A 26556-nucleotide genomic window follows, 5' to 3' on the forward strand; every position below is an offset into this window, starting at 1 on the left:
GGTTTTCAAGTATGATCTCTGCATCAGTAGTATCACCATGATTTGTAACTGGTTAGAAATGCAGATTCTTAGACCTCATTTCAGATGGACTGAATCAGAAATTGTGGGGGTGGGGCCTAGAGTGCTGTGTTTTAACACACCTTCTAGGAGTTCCTGATGTGCACTCAATTTTGAGTACCATTAATTAAAGGAAGTTTATCTCCTTTACTGTAACAGGAAAGAAAGAGGATCAGAGAAGTACAAATGTGGACAGATGATCATTTTGGAATGAGGAAGTTCATTTATTCATTCAACAAATATTTATTAAATATTTAACATATGCCAGGCACTATAGACACAGGCCAACCAATTGCTCACTTATGCAATTTACATTCTAGTAAGAGAAGATAAGATAAATTAAAAAATATATTAAATTAAATTAAGGACCTTGGATGCTACTCTGAGTGATCAGGGAAGTCATTACTATAATGTAAACTATATGAAGGCAGGATTTGTTATATGTTTTGTTCACTGCTGTGTCTCCATGGTCAATAATAATGCCTTATTTATGTTTGTTGGATCAAAAAATTGGAGGGTTTTGAGCTGATATGATTAGTTTACATTTTTACAAGTTCCACTATGTTGAAAATGGACGTTTGAGGTCGAGGGGAAACAATGACACCAGTTAGAGGCTATTGCAATATTCCAAGGAAGAGCTGATCATGACTTAGTATAGGGTGCTAGTGTTAGATATGATAAGAAGTTGTCAGACTATGAATATATTTTGAAAGTAGAAACAGCAGGATTTTCTGATATGCTAAATGTAGAGTGTAAGAAAGTCAAAGATGACTTGAAGGGTTTACTAGTAGGCCTGGGCAGCTTGAAGCCTGGAGTTGCCATTGACTAGGAGAAACAGGTGTGTGCGGAAGGGAAAGAGGGACTGAAAATCAGGAGTAGAGGCAGATTTACTATAAAGCTAATGAAGCTTAGGTCTCTCAATATGTTAAGTTACTTTTTAGTTCTTTTTCCCCCATAGAAGGAACCACAAATTGTATAAGTCTTTAGAATCAAACATTTGGATCTGCTCTGATCAGAAGTTCCATTTTCGACATATTATGTTTGAGATATCTATTATATATCTTTTATGGACTGAATTGTCTTTCCTTTGAATCATGTGTTGAATCCCTAACCCCCAATGTGATAATATTTGTATTAGGGTCTTTAGGGAAGTAATTAAGGTTAAATGAAGTAAAAATTGTGGGGCCCTGGTTTGATGATAAGTAGAGAAAGAGACACCAGGGAGCTACATTTTGCTCCACATACACATGAAAGAAATTCCATTTGAAGACACAACCAGTAGGTGGCCATCTACAAGCCAGGAAGAGAGATCTCACCAGACACTAAACCTGATGGCTCCTTTATCTTTGACATCTAGCCTTCAGAACTCTGATAAAATAAATATATATTGTTTAAGCCACCCAGTTAGAGGAGATATCTAGTTGGTGGCAGAATATGAGTCTGAAATTCAGGAGAGCGATGTGGGCTGAAGATATAAATTTGGGAGTCATCAATGTATAGTCAGTAATTAAAATCATGAAACTGGATGAAATCATAAAAAAGTGAAGGTAGATACAGAAGAGAAGAGGTCTAAGGACAGAATCATGGGGCTCTCTAACTTAAAAGGTGAGTTGGTGATAAAGAACCAGCAATGGGGAGTGAAGAACAGTAGCCACTAAAGCAAAAGGAAACCCAAAAGGTTGTCATACCCTAGAAGCAAAGGGATGAAAGTATCAAGGAAAAGGGAATGACTGTGTCAAATGCTGCTGATAGGTCCAGGAAGATGAAGACTGAACATACTGTCTGTTAGATTTAACAACATTGAATGATTTAAAAAATTTTTTTTTGTATTTGATGACTACAATTTTCTCTGTGAAGTAGGAAGCAAGGTCATCCACTGAGAGATGGGATGGGACAGGGAGAGTTGGGGAAATGGCAAGGTGGGAGACTTAAGGAGAGAGGAAAATTAGAAAACATCATTGGGGAAAGGGAAAGTGCAAATTGATAGAAAAAAGTAGGATTGTGGATGAGGATTAGGGGCCTATTTGAGATGTACAAAAGGCAGTTGGATTCACAACTGTAGCAGGGTTAGACTTTTAAGGGTTAGTAAAGTTTCCCCACTCCCCATTTATTTTAAAATAAGAACAGCAGATCCTTGTTTAGGGCTTCAAAGACAGTTTCAAGATAAGAAAGAACAGGATGCTGACAGTCCAGGAGAGGCCACTTGAACCTCAGGGGAGTATCACATAGCAATGTCCAGCTGTAATAAATCACATAGCTACAGACTGCTGAATAAGCTTTTATCCCTGCACAAAGAGCTGCCCCTGAAGCATTTTTACCCTGGACTGCAGCAGTTGACATTTGTTGTCCTAATGCTGCTTCCCATTTTCTGGCTGGCCTCAAGGAACACGTATACATGTATCTAGTACATTGCAAGGGAAATCAGGGATGAGTTCCAGATGGCTATTCTCTGACAGTATCACAAATGCATTCCTTGCCTTTCTGAGGATAATAGCAACACTTAAATTAAATTTTTTTGAGCACTGTTCTTATCACTGTATAGTCCACTTATTGAATATTCAGCATAACAAGATGTGGTAGATAGTATTGTTATCCCCATTTTACAGAGGAGAGAACTGCTGCTCAGAGAAGTTAAATAACTTGCTTATGGGCACATCAGTAGAAAACAATAGAGCCAGAATTCAGACCTCGGAAGACTGACCAATAGAGTATAAAACATAGTAAATGTTTATGTATGAAGCAAGCTCTTTACATGGATCATCTCATTTCATCCTCACTACAACCCATTGAGATCAACACCATTTTTAATCTCGTTTTACTAATGAGGTCAAAGAACTTAACCCAAAACACACAGCTAAGTGGCGGAGGCCACTTTTGAACTCAGCAGAGGGGTTGGGAGCTGGAGATTAGTACCATAGTGCCTGATAAAAATTTTTGTCCTGTATATAGATGTGAAAATAAATGGATACTTCTTGTTGTAAGCATGTGGGTTTTCTCTTAAAGGACCCTTAGCCCCAGCTGTGATAAGGGCTCTATAGCTCACAATAGATGATTAGGCTGGAGAGAGATATCTGAGAATAGTCACCCAATAGCTGGGATAGAATGAGATCTCCCTGGAGATAGTGTAGAGCAGTGTTTCCCAAACTTTTGACATATGTGTACCCCTTCTATAATTCTCGTAACACTGAGTACCCCTCGTACTCATGAGAATGTAGAATTAGGTGCAACTAAGCACGGTGCAGTGCATGTCCCCACCAAACTCCGGTGCAATGCGTACCCCCACCAAAGTCTTCCTGTACCCCTATGGGTACGCGTACCACACTTTGGGAAATACTGGTGTAGAGGAACATAGAGAGCACAAGCATGAGCTCTCCAAGACTTCAACATGTAAAGAGTATGCAGAGGAAGAACCAGCAAGGAGGCTAAGAACAGGCTTGTTTTCCTCCTACCTGAGAGTTGCAATGAGAAGCCAAGAGAGGACAAAGTGGCAATAGGGAGGAAGTGGTCAACAGTATGAAACAAGGTAAATGGAAGTCACTTGTGACCTCATGGAGAGCTGTTCTGGTAAATCTATGAGGGAAGAGAGCAATTTGCATTGGGAGAAGTCAATGGGAAGTGAAGAACTGTAGACAATGAATGTAAACAACTCTTGAAGTTTGACTATTGAATGAAAAGTAAGATTAAGAGTCAAGAGAGAATTTAAGTAGGGGAATATTTGAGCATGCCTGTGAGCTAAGGAGATGAGGAAGGGAGAGCTGAATATATAGGTGAGAGAAGGGATGAATTGAGCAGGGTCTCTGATATGAACACTGAAGGAGGGACTAGCCTGAGAAAAGAGGAGTGAGTGGCCCTTCATTCTCTGAGACTAGAGGCGGTTATTACATGTCAGTGAAGATCGGTGGTTTGTAGGGTGAGACGAGCACATAACCCTACCTCCCCTTTACCTCATTCCTTCTATTTTCTCTGTGAGATAAGGCCATTTGTTCGGTGTGAGAGAAAGGCAGATTGTGTTGGATGCTAGAGGACAGTGGCAGAAAATGTATGTGTGTCAATGGTCTGTTTCCGTGTTAGGTCATTTATATACATTCCTCACTTATTCTCCACAACAACCCTCGGAGTAGTTATTCTCACATCAGTATAGAGATGAGGAAGCTGAGGTACTCAGAGTTATAGAAGGTTTGGAATAGTTAAAGAACAAAAAGGAGAGGTAACTGATTAAGAACAGGTTAAAGAGCTGAAGGAAAATTGACGGCTGAGTCGAACTGGGCTATCTTAACTGGAGACTGGCGCCAATCTTCCCAACTGTGCCCCTTGATTCAGCTTGTGCTTCTCCTGGAGGAGGAGGAGACAGATGGTTAGATTGAGGCAGATATTTGGGCCAGGCCTGACTAATAGCAAGAGATCGAGAAGTCCAGGTGTATATCGCCCCACAGCGTGCTCTCCTCCACACGATGGGACAGGCCAGCTCCAAAACATACAGTGAGCATGTGTCTAGTTCCTTTCATAACTTTGAATTCTATTGAGCAACCTGGTCAACTGGCAGATCAGTGACACAAGCATACTTCCTGCACAAAGGTTCTGAGTAGTGAAGACAGTAGTCACAGGCCAAACTAACCAGGTGTTCCGTGGAACCGAATGACACTGCTGCTTGTGGGGGTCCAACGTGGGCAGCTTCATCTGGTTCCACACAGAGATCTGTGCTGGGCCTCAGCAGTTATGGGACAAATGCCCCCAATCATAAATTTTACTGATGGGCCTTTTTAGAAAGTATCTGAAGGGGCCACCAAGTCTGGGCCCTCCCTGTCCCAGGAGGGATGAGGGCGCCCCAGCACAGTGCCTGTCCCGGCTGCTGCATATATAGTGTCTGCATCACTTCTTGTCAGTGCACAGTATATACTTGTGGCGGGAGTTACATTTATAGCTGCCATTCTAAAAATACTATTAGTATCTTTTCATAATTTCATAATTAGTATCTTGCATAATATAATAACTGTAGTCCTATATATCTGAGAAAAAAATCTGAATAAAAAAGTGGTAGCTTTTCTTTCCTGTTTTGATATAAAACAGAAGCTTCTAGAACAGTGAACACCATCATGAATGAGCACGTGTAGCGACTAGTACGAGCGAGGTTCCTTGGCAGACCTCGCGCCCCAGTCTGCTGCGTGGGTTGTCACGGCTCAACTCCCAGGCCCTGCTGCCACAGGGAACCGCGAGGAGGACATGGACATGGTTGTGCAGGCCCGAGGGCTGGCAGGAGGGGCCGAGTGCCCCTCCCTCTGCTGTGAGGTTTTGGTTTTTACTTTTTTTTTTTTTTTTTTACCTGTTCAGGTGAGGAAAGCTACTTATTATTGGCAATCCTCCTTTTCAGTGGGCCAGCATGTCGTGGAAAGGGTCATTGCTGATGCTCGCTCCGATGGACTTCATCCACTCCTTCTCCTCGGGCTGGGGGCCGAGATGCAGTACATCGCGTGATTGCCCTCCACCACGCGGCCATCCGCCTCCGTCTTGCAGCTTTGATGATCTGCCCCTTGTGGCTTGGGTTATAAAGCTCAAACAGTGAGGCTTCCGAGGGTCCTCCACCTCCGGGATGCTGGGGTTCTCCAGGGGGTTGATCCCCTGCGGCTCCTTATCTGTCGTGTATTCCAAGTAATAGAGGCAGTTGTCTGTGAGGGTGAGCCACCGCCGCTTCCAGGTCTTCACGTGTGCCCCCAGTGTCAGGAGGCAGTCCTTGAGATCAGGGTTGAAGAATGTGAATCAGGTCCTTCCGGATCTTGAATGGCATATATATATATATATATATATATATATATATATATATATATATATATATATATGTAATTTTTTACAGAGAGGAAGAGAGAGGGATAGAGAGTTAGACACATCGATCAGCTGCCTCCTGCACACCCCCCACTGGAGATGTGCTAGCAACCAAGGTACATGCCCTTGACCGTAATCAAACCTAGGACCCTTCAATCTGCAGGCCACCACTCTATCCACTGAGCCAAACCGGTTTTGGCGAATGGCTGCTTCTTCTTCTTCTTCTTCTTCTTCTTCTTCTTCTTCTTCTTCTTCTTCTTCTTCTTTTCTGTTGCTTTTTTTTTTTTAAAAAAACCATTCTTTATTGATTAAGGTATCACATATTTGTCCTCAACCCCCCATTCCAATCCCCCCCCCCCACTCATGCCCCTACCCCCTATTGTCCTTGACCACTGGTTAGGCTCATATGTCTGCACATAAGTCCTTTGGTTGATCTCTCCCTTTTATCCCCACTCTCCCTTTGAGGTCCAGCAGTCTGACCCATGGCTCCTTATCTCTGAGTCTGTTCTTGTTCATCAGTCTATGTTGTTCACCATTTCCCCTAGATGAGTGAGATCATGTCCTACTGGAAATATACTTATAACGAATGGCTCATTCTTGATGTTCTCCTACAAGTCCCACAGCAGCTCCTTGGGCAGGTCCCTGCCCTTGTTGATGCCGTGGTTCATGGTAACGAAGTGCTTAGCGGTGGGCTTGTCCCGCACGTTGTGGTTGTTCAGGCTGGTGTTGAGCTTGATGATGGCGAAGGACAGCACGTAGCACGTGCCCTTGGACTGAAAGACACCAGATTGCACAGGCAGTAGCGAGACGCGAACGCCTCCATCATGCAGTGGATTTTCTAGGCCTCCTCGGGGAGCCTAAAGCTCCACAAGAACTGCCTTAAGGCTTGGACGAGGTTGAAATCAGCAAACTTGTGGAGCTCGACAAAAGCCTGGAGCACTTAATGTTAAACTCATCCCGCTCCCCCAGGTAGTCCCCGATGACGGTCTTGTTCAGGCCCTCGCCTTTGAATAGGAACGGCGCCACATCCTCCAGGCGCTCTGCAGCAGGCCGTTCTCCATCAGAAACTGGATGCCCTTCTTGGGGTCCATGTTGAACTTCTTCCGTCCCATGGTCCCATGGCGATGTGCTTGTTCCTCTGAGACGTTTTGCTCTCCTCCACCAATGTCAGGTTGTTGATCTCGGTCATGACCTCAGAGATCTCATACTTCAATCTCTCGATGATGTCTAGAAGCTCTTCCCTCTCTTCTGAGGAGAGGTCTTCAGGCACGCCACCCTCGACGCCACCGCCACCGCTGTGAGAGGGTCATGCGATTGAGCAAAACAGAAAAAAAAAGAGAAAAACCTCATGGACACAGACAACAATGTGGTGATTCATATGGGGAGGAGTTTAGGGATAGATGGAGGAAGGCATGGGGCGTGAATGGTGATGGAAAGAGTCTTGACTCAAGGTGGTAAACACATAATGCAGTGTACAGATCATGTGTTGTGGAAATGTGAAACCTATATAATTTTGTTAACCAGCGTTACCCCAATAAATACAATCCTATATAATAAAAGCTCAGTGACTGAAATAGCGGAACAACCAGAACAACTGGAGACTAAAATGACTGCTGCCCCTTGCCCTGGCTGGCCCTGCCCCGGAGTGGGGATCTTCACCCTGGGGGCATGGCTGGCTTATAAACCACCCTTGGCCCCTTATCCAGGCAGGTCCTGCCCCCAGTGGGGACTCCCACCCCACCTCCCTTGTCTTGACTGGCTCCACCCCCAAGTAGGTCTCCCCACCCCTATCTGGGGCCCCCATCAGGACAGGTCGGCTGGCCCCTATCTGTGCACCTGGCTGCTATCCTATATAATAAAAGGGCAATATGCAAATTGACTCTAATGGCAAAACAACCAGAATGACCGCTCAACCAGTCACTATTAGATGCTCTGACCACCTCTTGGTCCCTTTCCCTGGCTGGCAGGCTCTGATCACCCAATGGTAAACAGGGAACTGGGGGTGGGTGGCAGGGGATGTGGACAGCACCAGGCCAAGGCCTCTGCCCTGCTGGTAATCCCACACACAGAGGGCAATCTGCTGTGGGGGCAGGGCTGGTGAGTGGGTGGGAACAGCTGACCTCTTGGTCCTTTCCCCCTGGCTGTAAGGCTCTCATTGCCCGATGGCAAATGGGGAACTGGGGTTGGGTAGCAGTATGGGGTGGGGCCAGCTGTGGGCAGCCAGGGAAGATGGCCCTGATCACAGGTCAGGCCTAGGGACCGTACTTGTGCATGAATTTTGTGCACTGGGCCTCTAGTTAAAAAATAACATAAAATGACCATAAGAGGCATGCAAGCCAGGATTTCTTCCCATTCAAAGTTACCATGGTGGCATTTGAATTGACAACATGTAAATACTATTGGGTCGGCAGCTAAGTAATTGCGGGTTTCACACATATATGGCTTCAGTTGAATTTTTAGGTTTGCAGACGTAGTACAAATGTAAAACACATTTTGTTATTTGATAGTTGGCTATTCAGCTTTTAATCAGTAAAAAAAGTTTTTTGATCTGTTTTGTAGTTTTCGTTTGGCGTTCGTTGAAAAATGGAAAATCAAAAGGAACATTTTCGTCATATTTTGCTTTTTTATTTCCTCAAAGGGAAAAACGCATCGCAAGCTCATAAAAAGTTATGTGCTGTTTATGGTGACAAAGCCTTAAAAGAACGGCAGTGTCAAAATTGGTTTGCCAAATTTCGTTCTGGTAATTTTTCACTCAAAGATGAAAAACGCTCTGGTAGTCCAGTTGAAGTTGATGACGCCCTAATCAAAGCAATAATCAATTTGGACTGTCACAGTACAACACGTGAGATTGCAGAGAAGCTTCATGTATCACATACATGCATTGAAAATCACTTAAAACAACTTGGCTATGTTCAAAAACTCGATACATGGGTTCCTCACGAACTGAAAGAATCACAGTTAACGCAACGCATTAGCAGCTGCGATTTGCTAAAGAAACGTAATGAAAATGATCCATTTTTAAAACGACTGATAACTGGCGATGAAAAATGGGTTGTTTACAACAATATCAAGTGGAAAAGATCGTGGAGCAGGCCAGGTGAACCAACTCAAACAACATCAAAAGCTGATATTCATCAAAAGAAGGTTTTGTTATAAGTTTGGTGGGATTACAAAGGAATTGTCTACTTTGAACTCTTACCACCCAACCGAACGATCAATTCTGATGTCTACATTGAACAACTAATGAAATTAAACAATGCAGTTGAAGAAAAGCGGCCCGAATTGACAAATCGAAAAGGTGTTGTATTCCATCATGACAATGCAAGGCCACACGCATTTTTGGTCACTCGGCAAAAATTAATGGAGCTTGGTTGGGATGTTTTGCCACATCCACCATATAGTCCTGACCTTGCACCATCTGATTACTTTTTGTTTCGATCTTTACAAAACTCCTTGAATGGTAAAAATTTCAATAATGATGATGATATCAAATCGTACCTGATTCAGTTTTTTGCTAATAAAAACCAGAAGTTTTTTGAACGTGGGATTATGATGCTGCCTGAAAGATGGCAAAAGGTCATTGATAAAAATAGGCAATACATTACAGAATAAAGTTATTTAGTTCCATGAAAAAATTGTCTTTGATTTTCTTTAAAAAATCCGCAATTACTTAGTTGCCGACCCAATACTTTACCATTTATAGTGACTTCCCCATTTAAATATTCTACTGCATGAATTTTAGGTACAGTCTCTTAACATATTTTTCACCATAACAACTTGAAAACTGAGATTATGCTGGTTTACAGAAATGTGTTTTAAACAATTTAAAAAATATTTTTTATTGAGTTCAGAGAGGAAGTGAGAGGGAAAGAGAGAAAGAAACATCAATGATGAGAGAATCATTGATTGGCTGATTCCTGTACACCCCTTACTGGGGATTGAGCCTGCAACCTCAGCATGTGGCTTTGACCAGAACTGAACTTGAGACCCTTCGGTCCACAGGCCGATGCTCTATCCACTGAGCCAAACTAGCTAGGGCTAAACAATTTTTTAAAACTCTATTTTTAATAATACTTTCCTAGTATCTGAGACACAGAACCGGTTTATCTTTTGTTAATTTCTTTTGTCCTCCACTAAAACAAACAAAAACAAACAAACAAAAAATGCTATCATCATATCCTCCTTGGAGCATTTTGTCCCAATGAGTTTAAAAGACCAGAATTAAGGCTTCTGACCTAATACCTTTTTCCTATCACACAAGGGCAGAAATTTTAACAAAAAAGGGGGAAGCAACTATTTACCTTGTACTATATAAATATGAAAATTGTGATGATGTAATGTACAATATGGTGACTATAGCTAACAATAGTGTATTGCATATTTGAAAGTTGCTGAGAGAGTAGATCTTTAAAAGTTCTCACTATAAGGAAAAGTTGTAACTATGTGAGGTGATGAATATTAGCTAAGTTACTGTAGTTATTATTTCACAATATATATACAAATATCAAATTGTTATGTTGTAACCTGAAACTTATACAATGTGATAAAGTAAATTATACCTCAATAAAATTGGGGAAAAAAGAAAGAAAATAGTAAGAAGTAATGTTAAGGCCAGATTTTTTTTTTTTGTGATTTCTAGGTCTTAACAAATCTACCATATCATTCATGCCTGCAACTCTTTCTATTCATGCTCCACTAATGGACAAACTAGCTCCCTTCTTCCCCTCTTTTATTTTTTCCTCTCTTCCTCTTTCACTCTTTTATTACCACAAATATTTCTTAGGCATTTACTCTAGGTTGATCTGCCAGATAAAATACAGGATGCTCAGTTAAATTTGAATTTCAGATAAACAACAAATATTTTGTATTATAAAGATGTCTCATGCATATTCTTGGGTGATAGGATTTGGGGCTGTAAAAGAATTAAAATAAAACAATGTATGTAAAACACTCAGAGCAGTGCCTGGCATCCAGCAAACATTATGTCTGTGGATGTGCACAGAGATAGATTTTATGTATATATACATATACATATACATATACATATACATATACATATACATATACAAATACATACACATACACATATACATATACATATACATATACATAGATAGGTAATAAAAATATATATGCACATATAAACTTACCATTCTATAAAAAAGATACTCTTATTAGCCTCATTTTACAGATAATGAAGTTCAGAAAGGGTAAGTAGTTTCTTTTTTTTTTGGGAAATGAGCAAAGTTGGAAGTAACAATGAAGGAAGAATAGCATTCTGGAATGTTAGAGTCATTTAAAGAGGACATTTTGATATGGTCTCATAGAGAAGAGACAGAGTACAGAATATTTTAATTATTGATGCTTTCCTCTAAAATAGGCTGCATTTATGATCCCAAGTGTTTTTTTTTTAATAATTGTTTTTTGATTTAAAGTATTAATTATGTTCTATTTTTCACCCATTAAACCCTTCCATCCCCCACTCCCCCTCTGCACCAGCCCTCAGCACCCTGTTGTCTTTGTCCATGAGTTACGCATATATGCATACAATGTCTTTGGTTCATTGCCTCCCACCCAACTACCCTCTGCCACCTTCCCTCTGAGGATTCACACTCTGTTCCATGCTTCTCTGGATCCACTCTGTTCATCTGTTTATTTTGTTACTTAGGTTCCACATATGAGTGCTATCATGTGATACTCATCTTTCTCTGACTTAATTATTTCACTTAGTATGATACTCTCCAGGTCCCTCAATGCTGTCTCAAAGGGTAAGAGACTCCTTTTTTTTCTCTCTTTTTTTTTTTACTGCTGCATAGTATTCCATCATATAAATGTACCATAGCTTTTTTATCCACTCATGTACTGATGGGCACTTGGAGTGTTTCTAGATCTTAGCTATTATAAATTGTGCTGCTATGAACATAGGGGTGCATAGATTCTTTCTGATTGGTGTTTCAGGTTCCTTAGGATATGTTCCTAAAAGTGGGACGACTGGGTCAAATGTCAATTCCATATTTAATTTTTTGAGGAAACTCCATACTGTTTTCCACAATGGTTGCACCAGTCTCCATTCTCACCAGCAGTTTCCTAGGATTCCATTTTTTAAAAAATTATTTTTAAATTCAGTTCTTTATTAAGGAAATTTGATTCTTTTGTTACAACTTTTTAGATTTGTGCTTGCAAACATTTAACATTTAACATGGGGGTGAGGAGGGGAAACCAAGAACAATCTACACCACCCTTTGCTTCCCCCAGCTTCTGCAGCAGAAGCAGGACCTAGCGTAGGGCTCCAGATGGGGGTTTTCACTTGAACCTTGCCTGGCTCGAGCTCCAAGGCCCCAAATGCCTTCAAAATCTGGGAACTGGGCTCTGGGTAGTGTTGGGGGAGCTCCGGGTAGCCGCCTCCTAGACTGTGTTGGGGAACAACTGGGTCGCTATCTTGCCGACAGCGTCTGGCGGCCGCTGGGTTGCCTTCTCTTGAACAGCGCCAGGGACCGCTGGATCTTGGCCACCCAGTCTTTGTTGGGGGAGGCCTGGATCGCAGCTATCGAGGCTGCAGCGGAGATGTTCCGGAGCTCGGCGTGCTGGACAGCATTATAATGCAAGCCTTGTGCCCGGGGTTGGCAGTGATAGTGAGCTAAGTTCATGATCATCTTGGACACATCCTTTTGGTAAGAAGGCTGACCAAATATCAAGATCTCAGCCTTGCCTTCAGGGTCCCACTGATTAATGTGAAGCAGGGTCTGAGACACACACTTGACTTGCATAATGTGCTATTGCCGGGGCCGAAGATAGCTTCCTCCAGCCAAACATTGAGGCAAACTGTCTTCAGGCTCTTGAGGTACTCCATGTGGAACTGGTAGGGCTGCTTTGCGTTGTCACCCAACACCTGGAATGGCACCCCTCCCCGCTGCTCCAGTTGCAGGAGTGTGGGAAAACGCTTGGCAGTGGCCATGCTGTGATGGGACACGCAGAGAGGGCTGGTGTAGATGCAAGTGGGCCTCTAGGATTACATTTTTTTGTTTGTTTTTTTGTTTTGTTTTTATTTTTTTATTTTTTTATTAAGGTATTATAAGTGTACATATCTTGCCATTACCACCAACTCTCATACATGTCCTCACCCCCAGTGTTTTGCGTCCATTGATTATGCTTGTATGCATGCATACAAGTCGTTCAGTTGATCTCTTATCTCCCCCACCTCTCCCTAACCTTCCCGCTGTAATTTGAGAGTCTGTTTGATGCTTTACTGCCTCTGTATCTATCTTTTTGTTCTTTGTTCATCAGTTTATAATCTCCTTTATTATCCATAAATGAATGAGATCATGTAGTATTTTTCTTTCATTGACTGGCTTATTTCACTTAGCATAATGTTCTCCAGTTCCATCCAGGTTGCTGCAAATGCTAAGAACTCCTTCTTTTTTATGGCAGCATAGTATTCCATTGTGTAGATGTACCATAGTTTTATTTTTTTAAAAAATATATATATATTTTATTGTTTTTTTACAGAGAGGAAGGGAGAGGGACAGAGAGCTAGAAACATCGATGAGGGAGAAACATTGACCAGCTGCCTCCTGCACACCTCCTACTGGGGATGTGCCCACAAACAAGGTACATTCCCTTGACCAGAATCCAACTGGGATGTTTCAGTCTGCAGGCCGACGCTCTATCCATTGAGCCAAACCGGTTTCGGCTGTACCATAGTTTTCTGATCCAGTCATCTGCTGACAGGCACTTAGGCTGTTTCCAAATCTTAGCTATTGTAAATTGTGCTGCTATGAACATAGGGGTGCATATATCCTTTCTGATTGGTGTTTCCAGTTTCTTAGGATATATTCCAAGACCAGGATTACTGGGTCAAATGGGAGTTCCATTTTCAGTTTTTTGAGCAAACTCCATACTGTTCTCCACAGTGGCTGCACCAGTCTGCATTCCCACCAGCAGTGCATGAGGGTTCCTTTTTCTCCTAATCCTAACCAACACTTGTTGTTTGTTGATTTGTTGATGATAGCCATTCTGACAGGTGTGATATGGTACCGCATTGTCGTTTTGATTTGCATCTCTCGGACAATTAGTGACTTTGAGCATGTTTTCATGTGTCTCTTGGCCTTCTTTCTGTCTTCTTTCGAAAAGATACTATTTAGGTCCATTGTCCATTTTTTTATTGGGTCATTTATCTTCCTCTTATTAAGTTGTATAAGTTGCCTATAGATGTTGGAGATTAAACCTTTAACAGTGATAACATTTACAAATATGTTCTCCCATACAGTGGGCTTTCTTGTTGATGGTTTCTTTCTTTCTTTCTTTCTTTCTTTCTTTCTTTCTTTCTTTCTTTCTTTCTTTCTTTCTTTCTTTTGAGAGAACAGCTACATTGCTGTATATAATTTATTAACTTAGTAGTTTAGTCTCTCAATATTTAGAAGTTTGTGTAAAAATTAATATCCCTATAGGTTTATAGTGACATTAATATAAATGTATAATTTCAAAGTCAACATACCTTTCTCTGTGACCGTAAAAGCTCTTAAAGGATAGTTGTGGATTGGGGAAAAAGAATGACTGGCTAAGAGGACAGAGCTGCGCCAAAACCAAACACACTGGCAGCTCAGAAAGGCATTGATACATACACACCCTCAGAATGCTACTATTCCCTTTACTGCAGTACATACTTGTCTCATTATATGATACTAGAGGCCCGGTGCACAAAATTTGTGCGTGGGGGTGGAGGGGTGTCTCTTAGCCCAGCCTGCACCCTCTCCAATCTGGGATCCCTCTCACAATCCGACTGCTGGCTCCCAACTGCTTGACTGCCTGCCTGCCTTCCTGATTGCCCCTAACCGCTTCTGCCTGCTAGCCTGATCACCTTCTAACCACTCCTATGCCAGCCTGATTGATGTCTAACTGCTTCCCTGCCAGCCTGTTTGCCCCCAACTTCCCTCCTCTGCTGGCCTGGTCACCCCCAACTGCCCTCCCCTGAAGGCTTTATCACCCCCAACTGCCCTCCCTTGCAGGCCTGGTGCCTCCCAACTGCCTTCTCCTGGTTGCCCGATTGCCCCCAACTGCTCTCCCTTGCAGGCCTGGTCCCTCCCAACTGCCCTCTCCTGCTGGCCATCTTGTGGTGGCCATCTCGTGCCCACATAGGAGCAGGATCATTGACCACACGGGGGCAGCCATATTGTGTGTTGGAGTGATGGTCAATCTGCATATTAATCTTTTATTAGATAGGATAGAGGCCTGGTGCATAGGTGGGGGCCAGATGGTTGGCCCCGAAGGGTGTCCCGGATCAAGGTGGGGATTCCCTTGGGATATGGGGCAGCCTGGGCGAGGGGCCTGTGGTGATTTGCAAGCTGGCCATGCCCCCTGGTGACCCAAGTGGAGGCCCTGGTATCTGGAATCTATTTACTTTCTACAATTGAAACTTTGTAGCCTGGATTGGAGCCAAGCTTCCTGCTCACTCTGTGGCTGGCAGCCATTTCTATTGGGACTTATGTACCTTCTGTAATTGAAAGTTTGTAACCTTAAGCAGAGGCCTGGGCCAGCCAGAGTGTGTGGAAAGCTTTGCTTCCTCCATTGCCAGGGGCAACCCTAGCCTGCTCTCTCCAGCTCCGTGGCTGCCACCATTTCTGTTTGGATTTGTTTACCTTCTAAAATTGAAACTTTGTAGCCTTGAGTGGAGGCCTAGGCCATCAAGAGCAGGCAGAAAGTTTGGCTTCTTATATTGCCTGGGAAATGCAAGCCTCTCTGTGTCCGTAGCCATCTTGGTTGGGTTTATTTGCATATTTGCTCTGATTGGTTGGTGGGCATGACTGGTGGGCATGGCTTGTGGGTGTAGCAGAGTGATGGTTAATTTGCACATTACTCTTTTATTAGGTAGGATAAAATATGTCCTCAATTTTGAAAAAAATAAACAAACTAAGATGAATATATTTTTATTTTATTTTATTATTTTTTTTTTATTTAATATATTTTATTGATTTTTTTTGCCCCCCCTTCCTCCCTCCCACACATCCCCTCCCTCCCCAGAGTTTTGTGTCCATTGGTTGTACTTATATGCATGTATAAAAGTCCTTTGGTTGATCTATTATCTCCCCCAGATCTTCCTCCCCTCCCCGCTATAATTTGACAGTCTGCTTGTTGATATACTGTCTCTATATCTATCTTTTGGTAAGATGAATACATTTTCATCTTCATTTCAAAATAACCATTTTAAATAAAAAGTTCCCCATGCTTAACTCTGTTCAAGAGATGGAATTATACATTTTTTTCACTACATGTACAATTTTCTAGCCTATAACCGAGCCTCATTATAACCAGTTTAGCAATCAGAACTCCAGTGCCTTATTAAAAACTATATTCAGTATAAGACTGTAAAATTTGCAGTCGAATCCTTAAGACACTGAATTATTACAAAGTCTAAATTAAGTAATACCATTCATCAGCACCCCTGGAACCTATAAATTCTTACAAAAAAAAATCACATGTGCATATAATTCAAACATAAACTTTGTAGGGATGGGTCATAAACTAAATACTACAATCTTTTTTCAACTCAATTTAAATGCTGCCTTGATGGTTAGATAAAAAGAATATTACTAACAGAGAGAGTCAAACTAGTTTTAAAACTTTTCCAAGTAGTTAGAGCAATTTAGCAAAACAAAGATAAGCAAGAGCCTATGCAGATACATTTCTCCTGTAGTGTAATTGCTAATATGAGATATAGTCTGTAAGCAATTAATACAATATAAATAGGTAAAGCTACCACTAGCTCAGTCTAGTGAAAAGCTTCTCAGCCAATGTATTTGGGGAGGGAGTGAAGGGAAATGAGAAGGGAAGGACAGAGTAGGTTTGCAGTGGGAACATCATTTATGCATTTACTATTATCACCATCTTATATGTAACAGTCCACTGTCACAAAAAATAAATCCTCTCCAAGTATATGGGTCTAGAATTTACTTTATGTAGTATTAAGATTATTTCAGTATTACTAATGCTTCATTTGATTTGTATTTGGACATACACATAATCATATATGTATATCAAAAACTATAAACAGAATTTTAAAACACTTTCAGCTAATTTTTGAAAAGTTAATAGTTAAGACTAAACTATGTGCTACAGAATTTTTTAGACTAACTAAACTCATGAGTAAAACCAAAAGAAAACTACTATTTCTTTAGTAAGTGGCTTGTGCGAAACCTCAAACTCACTCATCTTTTTTTTTTTTTTTTAATATATTTTATTGATTTTGTACAGAGAGGAAGGGAGAGAGATAAAGAGTTAGAAATATCGATGAGCGAGAGTCATCGATCAGCTGCCTCTTGCACACCCCCTACTGGGGATATGCCCGCAACCAAGGTACATGCCCTTGACCGGAATTGAACCCGGGACCCTTCAGTCCCCAAGCCGATGCTCTATCCATTGAGCCAAACAGGTCTCGGCCTCACTCATCTTTTTATAGATGAGTTTATTTGATGAGGATTGTGATCCAATGATTGTTTAGCGGCAATTTTACCAAACTGTAAATTCTTTTATTAACAGGCATTATAAACAGATAATACTAATCTTATTTGAAAACCATGAGTGCTACACTGGTGAATATATAACTCATGAATAACTTAAAAAGTATTTCCCATTTTAAAAGGCAACACTCAGCATACAAAAACCTATACTAAACAAAGAGGCTATAATATGGATACATGATTGCTATGTCTAAAATGATATATATACAGTAAATAATTAATGTTTATTATGTGATCAGTACATTTTTTTTCTATATGATTCCCTTCATGCTTCACTTTCCCCAGAAACTGAATTCTGAACTTTCTCTTCTAAAATTGGTACAATTAGGTTATCCTTGGACATCAAATTATATTTCATCAAAAATTTAGTAAACCAATGACACAAAAATGTTTCATTTTTTTATTTATCAAATATCTGCCGATGATGAAAATAAGCATATGAAAATATTCTGTAAATCCTACAGCATACTGATCCTAGTTTTGCTACAGATGATTCTTTTATGCTAACCCTGCTGGGAAAATATTTATTGCTATTCAGAAGACATGCAGCACCATCAAGTGTGTGTCTAGTATAGTCTATAGCAGGACACTTTTTTGGAGTTTTGTGAGCTGCACAAAGAAAAATCCACTGCTCAGTTGCTGTCATCTGAGTACATGTGTCTGGATGGCATTCACTCTGAAGTTTAACAGCAAGTCCATTGAGCTCAAGACAGAATTGCCTTAAATGTTCATACTTCCATACACCTTCATCTTGGCCTTCAGGTGGCTCAAGAATTTTTACAATATTGGAACAATCTGCTCTTATGTTCTGTTGAATATACTGCTGCGCAGCTAGTGTACTGTCCATTTCATGAAAGAATTCATCAGGCCAAGTATAGAAATCCTGCAACTATGAACCTCAGATTAGAAAAATGGAAAGAGTGTGATTCCATAATAATAGTAGTGGCCTGGTGCATGAAACTCATGCTAGGGGAGCGGGGGTTGTCCCTCAGTTGGACCTGCACCCTCTCCAATCTGGGATCCCTCAGGGGATATCTGACTTCCAGAGGATGTCTCTGTGGGATTGAGCGTAATCTGGCATTTGGACATCCTTTCTCTCAGAGGTGCTTGCAGCAATTACCACATGACACTGAGACACAGGGCCTATTAGGGCAGGGCTGATAGGAAACCAATGCTGTCTGCTCTGCCCTGAGACCCCGCCACATCCAAGCTGAGCACAGAGGCTTTTGCAAGTCTTGTCTCATAAGGGTGTCTCCAGAACAGAAGTTCTCCCAGCAGAGACACAGCTGATTCGGCCAACTGGCCTGGAGGTCAATTCCTCCCAGTGATACCAACAACAATCAAGGCTTAATTACAACAAGACTATGTACACAGCCCACAAAGGGCTGCACCAAGAGTGTACACCTCCTGTAACTGGGGAGGCTGAGCCACTGGGCCCTATAGGACACCTAGCACACAAAGCCACTCTATCAACTCATGGAAGCAGCCAAAATGCAGAGACAAAGAAACAGATGACAAATGAAAGAAATGGAGGAAAGCAAACGACTGGATATAGAGTTCAAAACCACCATTATAAGGTTTTTCAAGAATTTCCTAGAAAAGGCTGATAAATTTAGTGAGACCCTTGAGGATATGAGAAAGGACCAACTATAAATTAAACATACATTGACTAAAATAAAAAAATATTATACAGAGATCTAACAGCAGACTAGAGGATTGTAAGAATCAAGTCAAAGATTTGAAATACAAAGAAGCAAAAAACACTCAACCAGTAAAGCAAAAAGAATAAAAAAATATGAAGATAGTGTAAGGAACCTTTGGGACAACATCAGAATTATGGGAGTACCAAAAGAAGAGCACAGAACCCCAAACAAAAGGAATCCAAAGAGGACCACACCAAGACACATAATAATTAAAATGCCAAGAGCGAAAGACAAAGAAAGAATATTAAAAGCAGCAAGAGAAAAGCAGTTAATTACCTACAAGGGAGCACCCATACGATTGTCAGCTGATTTCTCAACAGAAACTATGCAGGCCAGAAGTGAGTGGCAAGAAATATTCAAAGTGATGAATAGCAAGAACCTATAACCAAGATTACTCTCTTCAGCAGAGCTATCATTCAGAATTGAAGGGCAGATAAAGAGTTTCACAGATAAGAAAAAGTTAAAGGAGTTTATCACCACCAAACAAGTATTATATGAAATGCTGAAATGTATTCTTCAAGAAGAGGAAGACGAAGAAGAAAAAAAGTAAAGATAAAAATTATGAACAACAAATACATATCTATCAACAAGTGAATCTAAAAATCAAGTGAATTAAAAATCTGAGGAACAGGAGAAAAACCAAGATGGCGGCATAGGGTAGACACCCGAATGCAGCCTACCACAACAAATTTGAATTTAGAACTGGAAAACAGGGGAGGCATTGCCCTGAAGCGCCAGATGGCTAGCTGAAAGGAGGCTCTGCCGTCTGTGAAGGAGAGAGAAGGCAAGCTGAACCTCAGGAACTGTGAAGGTACTGAGAACTATGTGCGCGAAAAGGCACTGGCTTACTCCCAGCGCAGGGAGAGGAAGGGCGGGACCGAGATTGCTGCTGGATTACTCCCGGCGCACAGAGAGGGCCGGGGTGAGTTCGCTACTGGCTTACTCTTGGTGCGCGGAGAGGGCGAACAGCTAACGCTTGGCTGACTTTCTTGTTCCAGAGGAAAATAAAATCAGCCTATTGCTCTGATAGACGGCCCCAGACAGGGAGAGGCCAGACTGTCAGGCAGCGGGCAGAGATCTCTTGGAGGTGTGTGAAGCCAGAGGTCATTACTGTGGGACTTGGTGAGGAGCCTAAGGGAAAACAAAGTTTGTCTGCACCAACCCAAGACTCTGCCCCATCTGTGGCTGAGCACAGAAGCTCTCTCAGAGGCTGGCTTTCTCTAAGGAGGGACTGGCCAGAATCCAAAGCTTGTCTGCACCTTTACCAAAGAGGTGCGCGTACCTGCAACCAATCTTCCGAAACTCTCCACAAACAGGTCTTTTCTAAGGCGAGACTGACAGGGAACCAAAGATTGTCTGTGCCACCCAAGACCCTGCCCTATCTACGTGGAGTACAGAAGCCCTCCTAGCTGAGACACTGCTGATTCTCACAGCCAATTGGCTTGGAGATCAACGCATCCCAGTGATACCAACAATAAGCAAGGCTTAACAACAAGACTGCCCTCAAAGGGCTACACCAATTACCTCCACCGCAGGTAATTGGGAAAGCTGTGCTACTGGGCTCTACCAGAACACCTAGCACACAAAACTATTCCATCAAATCAGAGAAACAACTAAAATGAAGACAAGAGGAAGGACACAAAGGAAGGAGATGGAGGAAAAGAAAAGATTGGACATTGAGTTCAAAACTACAGTTATAAGGTTATTTGACAATATCCTAAAAAAGGCCTATAAAATAAATGAGACCTATGAGGATATGAAAAGGGAGCAACTAGAAATAATAAGGGATCAACTAGAAATGAAGAAAACATTGTCTGAAATAAAAAATATTATACAAAGTCCTAAAAACAGACTGGAAGATCGCAAGAATCAAGACAAAGATTTAGAACACAAAGAGCCAGAGGACACTCCGCTGCAGAAGGGAGAAGATAAGAGAATCCAGAAAGTTGAAGATAGTGTAAGAAACCTCTGGGACAATTTCAAGCGAACCAACATCAGCATTATGGGGATTCCAGAAGAAGAGAGAGAGCAAAATACCGAAAGAATACTGGAAGAAATAGTGACAGAAAACTTCCCCCACATGGGGAAAGAAATAGACTTACAAGTCCAGGAAGCCCGCAGAACACCAAACAAAAGGAATCCAAGGAGGACCACACCAAGACACATCACAATTAAAATTCCAAGAGCAGAAGACAAAGAGAATATTAAAAGCAGCAAGAGAAAAGCAGGCAGTTACCTATAAAGGAGCACCCATAGGATTATCAGCTGATTTCTCAACAGAAACCATGCAGGCCAGACAGGAATGGCAAGAAATATTCAAGATGATGAATAGCAAGAACCTACAGCCAAAAATAATCTACCCAGCAAAGCTATCACTCAGAATCGAAGGACAGATAAAGAGCTTCACTAATAAAAAAAGCTAAAAGAGTTCATCACCTCCAAACCAGAATTATATGAATTGCTGAAGGGGGTTATTTAGGAAGAGGAAGAAAATAAAGATAACAATTATGAACAACAAATACGTAACTATCAACAAGTGAATCTAAAAACCAAAGGAATTAAAAAAACTGATGAACAGCCGAAACTGTTTTGGCTCAATGGATAGAGCGTCGGCTTGGGGACTGAAGGGTCCCGGGTTTGATTCCGGACAAGGGCATGTACCTTGGTTGCGGGCACATCTCCAGTAGGGGGTGTGCAAGAGGCAGCTGATCGATGACTCTCTCTTGTCGATGTTTCTAACTCGCTATCTCTCTCCCTTCCTCTTTGTACAAATTCAATAAAATATATTAAAAAAAACACACAAAAAAAACCTGATGAACAATATTAACTGGTGAATATAATAAAATCAGAGGTATGAAAGGGGAGTGGACTGATGATTCTCGGGGAAAAAGGGAGTGGGGGTGAGGGAAGAGACTGAACAAAAACTGTGCACCTATGGATGAGGACAATGGGGGATGGGGAAAGGACAGAGGGTAGGGTGGGAACCTGGTGGAGGGGAGCAATTGAGGGGGGGAAGAGGAACATATTTGTAATAATCTGAACGATAAAGATTTATTTAAAAAATCTGAGGAACAGAATAAACTGGTGAATATAATAGAATCAGGGGCATAGAAAGGGAGTGGACTGATGATTCTCAGGGGGGGAAAGGTGTAGGGGTTGTGGGAAGAGACTGGACAAAAATCATACACCTATGGATGAAGATAATGGAGGGAGTAAGGGCAGAGAGTGGGGTGGGAACTGGGTGTAGGGGAACTATGGGGCTAAAAAGGAGGAACAATTGCAATAATCTGAACAATAAAGATTTATGTAAAAAAAAAAGATTCTGTGCTCAAAATTCTCCTTTTTCTACATTATCTCTTAGCAATTTTATTTCAGGCTTACGTAAATGATTCTAAATATGTATCTGGTTGCCATGTTTTACTTGAGTGCTGGACTTGATTTCAAGACTCTTAACTGGTCTTCACCTGGATATCCCAAGGGCTCTGAATGTGCTAACATCATCACTTCCAATTCTCTCCCCACCCCTGCATTAAAACTGCCTTTCTATTTTATGTTTGTTAATGTTGCCACATTCTTCTCAGACCCTAGGCTTAAACTCTTAACTTATTTAGGATCTTAGGAATTGCCATGCAATTTCACTTTTCTTTTTTCTTTTTTTTTAAAAATATATTTTATTGATTTTTTACAGAGAGGAAGAGAGAAGGATAGAGAGTCAGAAACATCGATGAGAGATGAACATCGATCGGCTGCCTCTTGCACACCCCCCACCGGGGATGTGCCCACAACCAAGGTACATGCCCTTGACCGGAATTGAACCCGGGACCCTTCAGTCCGCAGATCGACGCTCTACCACTGAGCCAAACCAGTTTTGGCAATTTCCACTTTTCTATTCTCACTATTGTCAATCAGTTTCATACTTCAGCATCTTATTCTCCAGTGGAGGCAATCACTTTCCAGTACATTGGCTGTTTGAATACTGTCATATCTTTTTCTGATATCAAGATTGTGGGAAATACAATTCAAAACTTTGGTGAGCAAAATTTTAAAACAAAGAGAGGTGTATAGTCTTGAGGGATATTTTATTTCAGGTATGATGAAGTGTGAGGAAGTATTCCTGCTCTATAGCCAATGATACTTAATATTCAACCTTTCTCTCCCCCATATGATGCAACATACATGTTGACAAACTATGCTCTTGGAACATATTTTTTCAAAGCTGAGTTTAAACATTATTGAGTGTGTTAACACCATTAGTTAAGTGACAGTCTCCTTCCATTATGAGCTGAGTTAATCAGTTGACATCTCAACAAAGCAATCTTAATCCTATCCATAAATTCCACTCTTAAGCCATTATATCTTAGCAAAACTCCCCTGTGCTCCAAGGACATGTAAATGATTACTTATAGTAGCAACAATAGTAGAATGGATGAACAAATTATGCCATTTTCATAAAATGGAATATCAACAACAGAAATAATGATCTTCAACTACATAAAAAACCTTGATTAAATCTCAAAAACAGCATTGAACACATGCAATATTTTTCCATTTATGTGGTGTTCAAAACCAGGTAAAACTAAGTAATACCATATTTTTGGAGATAAACAAATGTGATGAAAGCTATAAAGATAAGCAAGGAATAATTAGCACAAAATTCAGGAGAGTGGCTAGCTCCTGAAAGTGGACAGAAGAGGATGATAGGCTGAGTAGGCATGAAAGGCTTAAAGGTATACTTTCCAAATCTGGGTGGGGGACAACAGATTTACATTTCATTATTATTATTTAAACTGTGTATTTACATTTAATACATGATTATATATAATATGTTTCATATTTTAAATGTTATTTTTAAAAGGGTAATGTTATTTTCAAGTTCTTTGAGATGAGAGGATGGCCATTCCTTTTAGTTAAATAGATCTTGTCAACCTTCAAATCTCACTTCAAATCTCCTTTGGTAAACCTTCTCTGACTACCCGGGTTGATTTGTTTAATATGGAAAATTTCAAGCATACATAGAAGTAAAGAGAATAATATAATGAACCTCCATATGACCATACCCTACTGCAGGGGTGAGGAACTTTTATTCTGCCAAGGACCATTTGGATATTTATAGCATCATTCTCAGGCCATACAAAATTATCTGCTATAACTTAAAAATTAGCCTGCTGTATTTGGTCAAACATTTAATTAACTTACCCCTAATGACTTTGCGGACCTTATATAGTCTGTGATCTGGGCATTCCCCACCTCTATCCTACTGGATCATTTGAAGGTAAATCTCAGCTGTCCTATTACTTCATCTGTAATAGTTCCTAAAAGATAAGAATTATTTTTTTAAAAAAAGCACAACCCCAATACCATTATCCACTTTAAAACTTTTGACAATGATTCTTTAATATCTACTATCCAGATAGTGTTCATTTTTCCCCCTGTGTCCCATAGTTTTTTATTTGTTTGAATCAAGATCTTAACGAATTTCACATATTACATTTGCATGTTATGGTGTTGTTTTTTAAGTCTCATTGAATGTAAGGTTCCCTCCTCCCTCCCCCTTTTTTCCCCTACAATTCATTTGTTGAAGAAATCAATCTAGTCAATTTCTTCATTCTGAATTTCTTGCTGAGTTAGCTGTCCTCTGCACATTTCATAAACCTCTTTAGACCTTCCTTTTTCCATCATTTTCTCTTTCCATTTGTACATTTTTGGGTGGTAATTGAGAAAGGATGCCAAGAGGTTATAGAATAACCCCTGTGCTTATCTCTATCCTAGCACTCCTTACACTTGACTGGAATCCTGTCTCCTTCCAACACACATCTTGGGGCCAATGTCATATCTTACGTGATTTTGTATCTGCTGTGCTTTACACAGAATTTTACACATAATAGGTGCTAAATAAACATTTACTGAATGGATAAATCATATGCTCTCTTGTGCTACTTAAGTGCTATAACTTTTTTGTAACTTTTTAGGAAGATTAAAAATTTGTAAAACTTTGATTTCAACCCCCTGGGGTAAAGTATTATGCAAAATTCTTTTGATAGCTACTTTCCTTTAAAAGTTTGACAAATTTCATTGTAAGAGCATTTTATTTATTGTACTTTTCTTTGTTGTTCATATCCTGAAACACCATGGTCTTGATAAGTTTGTTTGAATTTAAACACAAAAGTTTCCTGCTCTGTAATTTGATGGGAAGCTCTCAGCAGCCTTGCCCAAAGAGGGAACTGACTTAACACATTCTGCATAACGCTTTACCACAGTTTCTTAGAAACATGCTCTGAAGCAAATTAGTACTTTCTGAGATATATTTGCTTTATTTCTTAAATTCCACAGGTCATTCCTTCTTGTAGATTTTCCTCCTTCTCTATATGAAAAGCAACATCACAGAGGAAAGTGGGAACAAACTTCCTTCTATGTATTTCCTCTAGTACTGCCTCCTGATTTACACTTGAGGCCTATTTACTCTCCAGTGCACATGATTAAACATCCCTTCTATTAGTTCTATAACAGTTACTTGGACTACTGGATTTGATAATATTGTACTCCTTATCCATTTAATCCTGTGAATACCACTGATGTCTTTAGAACTGTTTTAGAAGTACTTCCTGTTCCCTTAATTCCAGGAAACGAATATGGTTCATGGGGCTTGCAATATTATTTTTTGTGATATTGTTATGAATTGGACTCAATAATTTAAAATTCAACCAAACTGAATTGCTGTAGTTCTGCATGTATAAGGTTTATGAAATTGTTTGAAATAGTAGGTGATGAAGTACCTTTCTCATTATGTTTTAATGCAGTAGTTAAATAATAGTGAATTAAGATTTCCTGAAGAGCCAACTTTAAGCCATTAACTGATAGTGAGATGAACAAAGACTGGATGACATAATGAAATTATACCTAGTACATAAACTTATATCAAACACTTCTAATCTGGCAATGTAATAAAACAGAAACCTACATCAATTATCTTAGAAAGATTGCAGTCAGCAGATAAAAATGAGACCATGGAGGCTTCTCAATTAACCAGAACTGAAAACACGAATTGGTCTTTCATCTTTTATTATTTCATACTTTTCCTTTGAAGTAAACATAAAAATAATCTTTTTTGCCAACTCCACAAAACAAAATATTCACTATATCACTCTTACACCTTATTTAAAACTGGTAATAGTGTGCCTTTATACTGAGGACATCAAAGAAACTATTGGGTGTACTTGTATAAACATAAAGAAGTCTGAAGTATATCACTTATTTTTCTATGAAATGAATGCAAAATCATGATACTTCATTGTGTATTTACTGAATTCTACTTGGATTTTCTGAAAGAAATGTACCTTTAATTTTTTATTCAATCCTAGTTGAATGGATAAAATATGGAGATTTATGTCTAGCATTTTTATATCAGACCCACTTTTCATCCATGATAATGACCATTAACTAGAGCATTGTATTATTTCAGTTTTTTA

At 40.4% G+C, this 26556-nt stretch overlaps 1 protein-coding gene and 1 pseudogene across 2 annotated transcripts; both read right to left on the reverse strand.

The window, feature by feature from the left end:
- Nucleotides 1-5395: 5395 nt before the first annotated feature.
- Nucleotides 5396-7116, reverse strand: LOC311614924 (cytohesin-3-like; annotated as a pseudogene). Its single transcript has 2 exons — nucleotides 6420-7116; nucleotides 5396-5808 (listed from the first exon to the last, which is right to left on the reverse strand). The product of its transcript is annotated as a cytohesin-3-like (transcript).
- A 10536-nt stretch (nucleotides 7117-17652) lies between these two features.
- LOC311615297 (MOB-like protein phocein) lies at nucleotides 17653-18268 on the reverse strand (the record flags this gene model as incomplete). Its single annotated transcript, XM_084870661.1, is given in 2 exon segments — nucleotides 17653-17787; nucleotides 17791-18268. Coding segments are annotated over 2 exon segments (579 nt in total). The 5' UTR covers nucleotides 18235-18268.
- Between the last annotated feature and the right edge of the window lie 8288 nt (nucleotides 18269-26556).

Source organism: Pipistrellus hanaki (genome assembly GCF_964339955.1).
Source record: "Pipistrellus hanaki genome assembly, chromosome: X".
Lineage (NCBI taxonomy): Eukaryota > Metazoa > Chordata > Mammalia > Chiroptera > Vespertilionidae > Pipistrellus > Pipistrellus hanaki.